Source organism: Haliaeetus albicilla, chromosome 27 (assembly GCF_947461875.1).
Source record: "Haliaeetus albicilla chromosome 27, bHalAlb1.1, whole genome shotgun sequence".
NCBI lineage: Eukaryota > Metazoa > Chordata > Aves > Accipitriformes > Accipitridae > Haliaeetus > Haliaeetus albicilla.
In genome coordinates this window covers 11,387,861-11,398,551 of record NC_091509.1, presented here as the reverse complement: position 1 = coordinate 11,398,551, position 10,691 = coordinate 11,387,861, and the positions used below count along the sequence as shown (strand labels likewise).

The 10,691-nt window shown below is 60.4% G+C and overlaps 1 protein-coding gene across 2 annotated transcripts; it reads left to right on the top strand.

The window, feature by feature from the left end:
* Positions 1–5,983: 5,983 nt before the first annotated feature.
* Positions 5,984–8,639, top strand: NKX2-5 (NK2 homeobox 5). Of its 2 annotated transcripts, XM_069773133.1 has the most exons (3): positions 5,984–6,765; positions 7,593–7,801; positions 7,990–8,639. In XM_069773133.1, exons 1-3 carry the CDS (start codon positions 6,471–6,473, stop codon positions 8,335–8,337), a joined length of 852 nt encoding a protein of 283 aa, XP_069629234.1. In that variant the 5' UTR covers positions 5,984–6,470; the 3' UTR covers positions 8,338–8,639. The 2 variants fall into 2 exon arrangements, with proteins under 2 accessions (XP_069629234.1, XP_069629233.1); XM_069773132.1 differs by having other exon boundaries at positions 5,992–6,765; positions 7,593–8,639.
* The last annotated feature ends 2,052 nt before the right edge of the window (positions 8,640–10,691 follow it).

Below are 10,691 nucleotides of genomic sequence, written 5' to 3'. Positions count from 1 at the left end.
GGGAAAGAAACGGGGCCGCGTCTCGGGAAGCCGCCTTGCCGGTGCAGGGGGACAGGGAAGAAAAACCAGAGGCACCCACCCCGCCAAGGCCCCGCGGGAACGGAGGGGGCAGCTCGGCGGGGACAGGGACCCCCCTCCCGCCCCGTCCCACGGCTCGCCCTCGGGGCAGCCGATTTCATGCCTCTCCGGTTGTGGGTCACAGGCTGGGCCCTCGCCGGAGCAGAGGTGGGGGGTCAGGGCTCTGTAACTCTACTCGCCCGGGTTCTTCATCCTCCCACCCGTCTCGGCGGAGCTGATCCCCGAGGGTCCGCTCCGCTCCGGGTCCTGCTGCCGGAATCCCGGGGCGAAACCTGCCGCCGCCCGCCGGGCTGAGAGCCGGCACCCCCGGGCAGGGCGGTGGCCGGGAACGCTGCCGGTCCCTCATCTCCTCCGGGGAGAGGGGGGGTGTCACTTTTAAGACAAATAAAGCCCGAATACCGTCTCGTGTTAAATATGGCTCCCCCCGACCTGCGCCTCCAAGGTTGCGCTCCCTTTCTCCGCGCATACGCGGCCAAGGGCAGACCCAGATCCCTGGGGGGGGCGGGGGGGGGGGGGGGCTTGGGGGGGGGGGGGTCGGAGCAGGGCCCCGCTGCCCTGGCCCGGCACGGCCCCCCCCCGGTCTCCCGGGGAGCGCAAAGCGCGCATGGTGACATCGCAAGACGGATCGGATTTGCAGGGCCAGCAGGAAGTATCCGAGAAGTCAGCCCTTTATCTCCTCTGGAAAACATCGTGCGGACAGACAAGCTGCAAACACCCTGAAATCCTTGCGGCGGTTTCAGGCTTCCCAGCCGAGCGCGGCTCCCATTCCCACAGGAGCCGGTGGGAACCCTCCCGCCCGCGGGGGGTAGATCGGGCCAAAGCTCCGAGGGAGAGGGCAGGGCAGCCCCGCCGCATTTAGAGCTTTGTCCTTCGAATCAGCCCACGCCTCGTAGTGCCTGGAAGGTATTTCGTTTTTAAAACAGTTTTCTTGACCATCACTAGGCACCGGTGCGTGCTGGCTACCGGACGCGTGTGTCAAACCGTTGTCGCATTTACTAAACGTGAAAGTCTCTTCGGTCGTTTAATTTTCCCGTCCCTAAAATAACGGCATTGCTTCTGCCCTGTGTGCGTTCCCCTTGGAAAAGTAACGAACAAGCGCTTCTGTAATTAACCGGCCGCGGTAAAAAGCTTTTACTCGAGCGCAGAAAAGCGGCAGGTCCTGGAGCCAGCGCTAATAACGCGATCGCCCCAGTAACGCCCGGGTACTGGGAGAGGGGCCGTGGGAAGGACGAGGAAATCCCGGATCGCGCTCTCTTCACCAGCGAACCCAGCACAGTTACAGGCAGAAAAAGTTAGAGGCAGGGTAGAATTAAAGCTTTTGATTTATCTGACCGGCTCCCAGCCTTCGCTTCAGCCGAGGCGGGGGGGGGAAACCACCTCCAGCGCCCGAGGTGCAAAAGCCAGCTTAATTGTCAGATTCCAGGCACGGAGCCCAGGGCAGGAGGGGAAAATCCACGGTGACATTTGCTAGCCAAGTCTCCTGCCCAGGTCACCCTGCCCGAGTCACCGACGAAGGCAGAAAGCGGTGCCCGAAAGGCGGGGGGTGGGGGTACCAAAACCGAAACAACACGGGACGGTTTTATTCCGGGCTTCGCATAAATCGTCCTGAAATAAAGGGAAGACACTTGGGTGCTTTCTGTCTGCCGCATTCGCCCTGCTGTGCCCTGGCATCAGCCTGCCCGGCTCCATCAGCACTCTCCAGCCGGTTTGCACGGCGGGGAGAGGGCCCGGTGCTCTCCTAAGAGCACGGCAGGGATGAGCTGGGAGCCCACAACGGCGGGCAGGAGCCCCCAGGGCCGGAGCAGCGGGGCTGGCAGCGGAGAGACCCCCTCGCACCTGCCCCGCCGTGGGAGAACGGGGCTGTCCCGGAGGAGCATCCTCCCCCCCCCGGGTCACGGCGCAGCAGTCCCCATCACCGGGCAGAGGCGAGGCCCCTCGCCGAGGCCGCTTTCGCGTCAAGGTCAAAACTCTCTTTTTCCTGCTCAATGCCCGAGGCCGGGGCCGCGGAGCGGGGCTGCTCTCCCCGCCAGCAGCCCCGGTGCTGGGAGCGGAGCGGGGCGGCCGGGAAAAGCGGGCTTCGTTAGAGCTTGAAAGGACCGGAGGAAAAAAAAAAAGAAAAGAGGGGGGAAAACGGGAAAGGATTCAAAAAAAAAAAAAGGTAGCAAGAAAAGGCGAAGGTTTTAGCTGCAGCGGAGTGGAGCGCCCGGACAGCTCCAAAGCCGTTTTCCCCTGCAGAAATGCGGAGGGGTGAAAGCAACCCCTTCCCCGGCCCCAGCCGCCTCCCGCAGCAGCGCAGTGCGGCCCCCCCGCAGCCCCCAGGCCCCCTCCGGGACCGCCGGTGGGACCCCGCCGCGGCAGACACGCACAGCAGACCAGCTATCGTGCCGGCAGGATTTATTCAACCAGGGCTCGCCGTTTTGTAGCATCCCTTTCCCATCGTTTGAAAGAAAGAACTGGCCGAAAGACCTTGGGGAGCCCTGGGGGACCCGCAGAGATCCCGAGGTCCCGGCGATTCCCACCGCCCACGATGGGAACCGGGAGATTGGCACAAGATCTCGCAAGGAAACCCTAATAGGCTATTTCTGGACTACTGGCTCTTAACAAATCTATAGCACCTGAAGTGTTAGCACTCAATTAGTGACAAGGTTTCAAACCCCGGCGTTTACTGGTGAGGTATAAACAGAGTCCGCGGGAGATAGTCGGGAATTAGAGCGGGAGGGGGCCCTGGACTTCTTAACCGACTGGGATTAAGAGGAAAACTTTTAAAAAAGGCCCCATCTCTCAGCCTCTCTAAACAGTCCTAGGTGTCGAAAGCTCGGGGAGAGAGGATGTGCTCCCAGGAGCTAATTGCGGGGTTGGGGGGGGTGTTTGTTTTCAGCAAGAAACTTAAAAAAAAAAAAAAAAATCGCGTTTAGCAATCCCGGAGAGAAGCAACGAGCGGGTGTGGAAGACAACGCTCTCCTGCGAGGGGCTTTTCTGGACATGGGGGCCAGGCTCAGTCCCGAGGGGGGGAAGCGAGAGGGACCTGCAAAGAGCGTGAAGGCGGCGGGAGGGAGCAGGGCACCCCCCGCCTTCCCCTCGCAGCCAGGAAAACAGCAGCGGCTTTGCTCACCCCCGTCTCCCCACGGTAGCACCCACGGGACCCGGCTGGATGGGTGGGCTGGAGAAGGTGTTTCGGGGCGCTCCTCCAGGGTCCTGTCTCCCTTTACTCCTTTTTTTGCGTGTGATTTAAACGCGATTCTCATTTCGCACCTGCTGGCCAGCAATCAAAAGCGACCCCACGGAGGGGAAAAGCGCTGTGGGAAGGTTGGAGGTGCGGGTGATGCCTCTCCCGGGGGCTCAGCCGGGGCACCCGGCCAGGTCACCCCGGGCTGGCCAGAACGGGGACCGAGCCGCGGGGCCTGAGGGCTGCAAGCAGGGTCCGGAGCTGGGTGAACCGGTCGCCTTTGTCCCCTCTGCTCGGCTGCCCTCGGCCGAGACGCCGTCCGCAAGTCGGAGCCTGGCTTCGGCGGGCTGCTGGAGAGCACCGGCAAAGGGAGAAAGCGGGGGCGGCGGGGATGGGTGCTGAGCCCCGACCCGGAAAGTCCGAGAGCTGCTGTATGTCAGTAACTTACTCATCAATCAGCCGGACACAGAGCAGACCTGGCCTCTCTTCGCGGAGTGTTTGCTTTTTCACCAATTATTGCGGCCCTGCAGCTCTTTTTGTTGATACAGTAGTTCTAAAAAGTGCTAATGTTCATTTATCAGGGGGCCGAGCCCGGGACTCCCACTAGTTATGATTCTTCCAAAAATATAAACACGAAGAGAAGGGCTAAGGCTAAAGCCCCCATTTGTTTCTAAACTGCAGTATTAAAAGTGATGCATTGTTGAAGATAAAGCGGAGATAACGCTGTCTGTCTCCAATGAATGTCTCCCCGACGCATTAATGACATTCCAAATGATAGCTCCGGCTTATCGTTCAATTAATCACTTCCACCCTCTGCAGCCGGGCCCACATCGATCGGGAGCCGCCGGGTGATTGGGGGTCTGGAGGAAACCCGTCAGTCCTCAGTTCATCGCAGCTCGGCGGCCGGCAGCTCTCCTCCCGGTGGACGCGGAGCCCACCGCCGGGGATGCGCTCCGGACCCCCACCGGCTCGGGGCCGTCCTTCCCCTCCGGGTTCACCGGGGAAAGGGGGACCCTCCGGGGCAGGGACTGCCTTGCCAGCTCCGGGCCTGACCCGGGAAAGGCGTTTTGGGCCCGGGATGGAGGAAGGGAGCGCTGGGACCCCCTTTCTCCCGTCCCGAGGGAGGTGGATGCCGCCGAGGCAAGCGAACCTGCGGCCGCGGGTCTGGGTTTGGGGCGGGGAGAAAGGGATCGCTCCGTTATTTTGGGATTTATCTAACCTATCCCGCTTAGCTTGTAATAAAAAGGAGGCAACGAGGTTAAAAAGACCGGCGGGCGGCGCAGAGGGCAAGGGGTGCCGCGGGCACCCGGCAAAGTCCCGCCGTAGGCTCCTCACCTTCCCCGGGCGCTTCCCCCCTTCTGCAACCGAGGAAAATCCCCTCCGAGCTGTTTCCCAGGGAAATCCGCAGGAAACGCAGCCGCGAAAAGCGAGATGGCCGCTTCCCCCCCCCATTAAATTGCAATATTTCAGGCCTCCCCGTACACACTAATCGCTCCAACTGTCATCGCAAGATCCAAATCTGGTTCGCGAACAAACCGCTCCCCAGGACACCGGGCAGACGGCTGCAGCAAGAGGCTGCGAGCGCCGGGGCTGCTGCTGCACCGGCCGGCGGTCCCCGGAGAGCGGGACGAAAGTCACAGCATCGCCCGCAAAAATATCCTTAACTAAATTGCCCAGAGGGTGCCGAGACACCAAATCTCGGGGGGGGGAGTGGGAGAGGGGACAGCAGCAGCAGGTACGTTCAAGAAGGGGCAGCCCAGGGAGGGCGGCTGCGGGCAGGTGCCCCCCTTTCCACCCGCCTCGGGGGGTTTCCTCCGTCTGCGGGAGGAGGAAGGATTTGCAAAACTCGCCCTGCGACCCCCCCGGGCAGGGCCCGACCGAGGGACTCCCCCAACTCACCGCACCCCGCAGGGCTTCTCCGCTCGGCTCCTCGGCCCCTGCCTTATCTCCCACCGCCCTCCGCCGCGCCGGGGCTCACAGGGGACGAGCCGACCCCCGTGCCTCTCGGAGCCGGGCGGTCCGCACCCAAGAAGTCGCTAGAGGAGGGTTTTCTACTTTTTTCTTTTTTTCTATTTTTTTTCCTCATCCCCCCGAAGCCAGAAAGCGCTGTAACGCCCCTCCTCAACCTGCGACTTTGCCACTAAGGTTTATTTTAACGACTCCAAGCGCGTTAAATTGACGAGCTCCCATTTCTGCCCCGTGAATCCAGGGGCTTGCGGGCAGCCGTGAGCCCATCCCGGCTGCGGGAACCCGGCCAGCACCGGGGCTCGCCCCCGGCTCCCGGCCGCAGCCCGGTGGCCGGTTGCTTTGACTTGCTCCTCTCTTGGCCCCAGGACCCCTGTATATTTTGCAAAACCTTCAACCTGCGGTTTTTTTGGTTGGGTTTTTTTTTGCTGGTGGTGGTTTTTTTGTTGGTGGTGTTTGTTTTGATTCCCCCCCCCCCCCCCCCCCGGACAGTGCTAGTTTTTTGTTTGAAAGCTTTACAAACAGGTGGGGGTGGGAACCCAAACGGCATTTTCCCCTCCAAGGCCAGGCAGGGGCTGTTTAGGTGCTCTCTCCTATCAGCTGGATTTTGCGGGTGTTGTGCTGCTTCAGAATATCTGTATAAACCTTAAGCACGGATTTCCCCTTCAGCGCACTTCTCACAACAGTGAATTCCCGTTTTCTAGTTCCTGCGATCGGATATTGCAGAATAGTAAAAACGAAACCTCCGTTCCCTTGCTTAAAAAAAAAAAAAAAAAAAAGAAATCAGCACATATTTGGTTGATGGTTTCCTCCCGGCCTGTTTATTTAATCTGACTGTATGATAGATGGCATCAGATAGCGGCTTTGTACACATTAGGCCATTCTGGATTTTTTTTTTTTTTTAATGGATCAACAAACTCAGCGAGGAAAAGCTGGATAAATACAGTGCCGCCCCTTTAAATGAGTGGGGATGTTTTTGAGATGTATTACTATATTAGGTGACATGGAACTTTGCATCTCTCATACCATCACTGCAATGTTGGCCAATAGAAAGCTAAAGTCACCCAAAAACTGCCTAGTCCCTCCTTCCCTTCCCTTATGGTCTGGTCCTACCTGCCTCCAGTGCACAAGTCAAGGCTACTCGTGGGAATGCTATGTGCCCCCTCCGTGAGCCCACGCTCCACCACTGCTCCAGGTTGGCTGCTCCTCACCTACTTTTCCATGACCCTGGGCTCCGGCTGCTGCCCCGCTCTCCTCCGCAATGTTTCCTAGCCCTGTGACAACGACACCCTTCTCGGTCAAGGATATCTTGAACCTGGAACAGCATCAGAGCGGTCTGGCGTCCATGGAGCTCTCCTCGCTGTCCTCCCCCTCCTGCATGTTGGCCACCTTCAAGCAGGAGACGTACAGCACCGAGCCCCCAGCCCTGCCCGACCTGCGAGAGGAGCTGCCCGAAGCGCACCCGGCCAAAACCGCCACCGCCTTCCCCGGCTCCTACTATGTCAAAAGCTACGTGGAAATGGACTCGGGCAAGGACGCCAAGGCAGACAAGAAAGGTAAAGCCAGCGAGTAACGGTGGTACCTGCCAGGGCTCGCCAGGGGCCTCCAAACTGGGGGGGGGGGGGGAGGGCAGGGGGAAGGCGACCCACAGCCCGGGGCTGGGCGCTCGGCTGAGGGCAGCTTGGGCTCCCCGGAGAAAGGGACGGACAGACGGATGGAGAGTGCGGGGCTGCGGGTGGGAGGCATCACGCCCGGGCTTGGGGCCTGGGGGAAGAAGAGCGCGGGGAGTGAAAGCATCTTCATCCCCTCGCAGGCCCCGCGGTGCGGGAGCGGGACAGACCCACTGCCGGGAGCGGGACAGACCCACTGCCGGGAGCGTCCCACTGAGCCCAGAGACCCCCGTGGCTCCCCCGAGCGGGGCCAGGGCCGTGGCTGTGCTGGCTGCCCAAGGGGACGGGGAACGCTGCGGGATGATACGCGAGGCCTCAAGCTTGTCCAGAAACTGGGCGACAAATCTAATTTCTAAGTCGCCCGGCTGAGCATAGGCTCACGGGGTCGTCAGGGTGGGATTCAGTACAAAAGCGACACGCGATAAACGCAGGCTGTGGCGCAGGCGACTGTGACTCAAATCAGTGCACAGAGCATCCTTGTTTTCAAACAAACAGCAAACAAAAAAAGACCGACGGAAAACTGCTCAAGAGGTACTTAAGGAGTGGGGCAGGGCTGGTTCCCCTGCCGCAGGAGCGGGTGGCCACGGTGGCCTGCAGGGCCGAGGCCCAGCGAGGCTGGGGAAGAGCCGGGGCTCACTTGTGGTTTATTGAACATCCTTTTATTTTTTTGCGCCTTTTTTTTTTTCCTCCTTTCCCCGTTTATTTTGCTGCAGAACTGTGTTCCCTGCACAAGAGCCTGGAGCAGGAGAAAAGGGACCTGGAAGATCCCGAGCGCCCCAGACAGAGGAAAAGGAGGAAACCTCGCGTCCTCTTTTCTCAAGCCCAAGTCTACGAACTGGAGAGAAGGTTCAAGCAGCAGAAATACCTGTCGGCTCCCGAGAGAGACCATCTAGCGAACGTCCTAAAGCTCACCTCCACCCAGGTGAAAATTTGGTTCCAGAATCGAAGGTATAAATGCAAAAGGCAGAGACAGGATCAGACCCTGGAAATGGTGGGCATCCCTCCCCCCCGGCGGATAGCCGTGCCGGTGCTGGTGCGCGATGGGAAGCCCTGCCTGGGGGAGTCTTCTCCCTACAGTTCGCCCTACAATGTCAGCATTAACCCCTATAGCTACAATGCCTACCCCGCGTACACCAACTACAACAGCCCCGCCTGCAACGCCAACTACAACTGCAACTACCCGTCCGTGCAGACCATGCAGCCCTCGGCGGCCGGCAACAACTTCATGAACTTCAGCGTAGGGGACTTGAATTCGGTGCAGACGCCCATCCCGCAGGGGAACGCGGGGATCTCCACGTTGCACGGGATCCGAGCCTGGTAGAGCCGCCCCCCGCACCCAGCCCGCTCCCCTCCGTGGACCACGGCCACCGGCGAGACCGCGGGGCCGGGGATGGAGGAGGCTTCGGCCGCGCCTGCGAGCCGCTCTCGGGACATTTCCAGGCGGCGGGGGAGGGATGAGGACGGTCCGATGTAGCATCCCGGCGGAGTTCACCAGCGTGGCGGCCATTTCCAGCGGGGAGGTCTTCGGTATTTCGTGCGCTGGCTGCGCTCCGTGCGGGGCCAGGCGGGCACGGCGCGGGGAGGCTCGGCGCTGCCCGCAGCTCCCGACCCGTGTCCCGGCCCCGGGCCCTCTCGCTCCCCCTTCCACCGGGGTTCTCGCCCCGGTAATTCCCCTCCTTCCTTCCTGTAAAGCAGCCGGTCATTTTGCTTGACTTGATCCCAAAAACAGCCAGCCAAGCCCTGCAACTCTCTTCTTTTTTTTTTTTTTTTTTAATTTTTACTCTATACTAATTATTATTGAGATCCACACTTAAGTTTTGCACTTCCCGTACGGTCCCCGCTGTCCGGCCAGTTCAGCATCTCGCCAGCCCCCAGGTCTCCCCTTGCGGGGCTGCTAACGCCGGCCTCGGCAGCGGGGCCGGCGGCGGCTCTCGCCAGCGCACGGATGAGGACAAAACCTCCCCACCTCACCCCGGCCGAGGAATACAGACACTCCGACCTGCCAGGTCCCCGTAGGGTTATGCACTAAAACGTGAGTTAGTATTGGAATGCACTGTCCGCCCCTCGCCCCGCCGCCCGTTCGTCCGTGTTTCCCTTTGCTGTACAAGCTGATGGAGATCAGCGAGTTGTCATTAAAGAGAGTGGCTTAACCTTGCGCGTCCCTGGCGTTCCTTGGGCGGCCCGGGCCCCCCCCAGCATCCCCCGGCGGCGGCAGCAGCTCCAGGAGCCTTTCCCTGCCGCCCCCCCCCCCGCCCCCGCCTTTGTGTAGCCCCCCCGTAATTTCAGCAGTTCCCTTTTTGACGCCTGCAAACGGTACTTGTATTTTAACGTCTTTCCAAGTTAATTTTAAAGCTGCTTTTTGAGCCCACGGCCCGGTCAGGACCGCTATGCACCGGCTGTATGGGGCTGGGGTCGGGGCCAGCCCCGTTCCCCCCCCTACCCCTCCGTCGGTGACCCCGTCGCTCCGAGTCTCCGGGAGCGGGGGGGGCCAGCGGCCGGTTTCTTCCCTGCACAGAAAAGCAGTGCAAGGCGGGTACAAACACCCCGAGCCGTAAACCAAGGGGATCGGGCTCTGCCGGAGGGCAACTGCCCCCAGCGCATCCGCGGGAGGGTTCCGCAGCCCCTCCGCACCCTGTCCCCATGGGGGAGAGAGGCTGAGGACCCCCCCGCCTGCCCCCTTACTGCCCAGGGACAGCGAGCGGGGGTCCCCACCGCCCGGCTCTCTGCCTCCCCTCTGCCTCAGCCCCAGCCTCTCGGCCGCTTTTACAGTAGTCGCTATCAAATGTCAATTATTGGGAGTGAGAAACAACAAACATTGTAATTCAGCGCAGTCAAAACATCCTCTGAGTGTCTGAGATTGTCCGGCCCGGTGACAAGGCGATTAGGAGAACCTGCAACCTCTCCTGCCTTGGCCATATCGGCCCCATCAGTAAACAGGGATGGAGACAGGGTGGCTGTGGCCCTGGGACATAGGATGAAAGGCTGCCGGTGAATGGAAGCTGCCTGCAGCCTCTATCCCTCCTTCCCAAGGGGACCAACCTCACACACACCCCCCCCCCCGAGGTAGGATTGCACAGATAAGGAGCTCTGACCTCCTTCCTATCTCTGCAAATGGAAGAGGAGCCCTGGGTGCTGCTCACAAAGTCCTAATGCAGGGTGGAGAGTAGACACCTGCCTGGGGCTCAGCGCTGGGGAAAGGGTGGCCTTGTGCCACCCCCCCGGGACAGTCTGCCTCAGGGGCACTTACCCCAGAGAGGTGGAGGGACGCTGGGTCGGTTACAACAAAGGGGACCAGAACCTGCCAGCCTGAAGCAGGGGCACAGGGCTGCCTGCCCTTAAGTGCACAGGAGCTGGGGCCAGCCCCACAGCTGTGCAGCCCGAGAAGAAGAAGAAAAGGCCACTTGTCCTCCTCGTTTGAAATCTCTCCAATCCTGGTATCATTGGCTGCATGATGACTTTTACCCTCTTCCCACAGAGGCTTTGCATTGGAAGGACACAGACTTCAGCAGATGGTAGAGAGGCAGCAGGTTAGCCAGAAAATACTCTGCTCTAAGAGGGCCAAAGGCATCTACCTCCCCAAAAGCCCCAGGCAAAGAGCATGGGAAGGGCAGGAGAAAGCTGGGTTTAAATTCAGTCACTGTTGGATCCTGTGGGGAAGTCACAGTTTGGTGCCTCAGTTTGCCTGATATGTAAAATGGGCACAATGCTGCCATCCCACTTCCCGACGCTGGTGTCAGCAGCAGTTGGATCCTGCCAATGCAGAGCTTGGCCAGGATCAGAGCTCACAGGGAGCCCTCAGCAGACAGGACAAG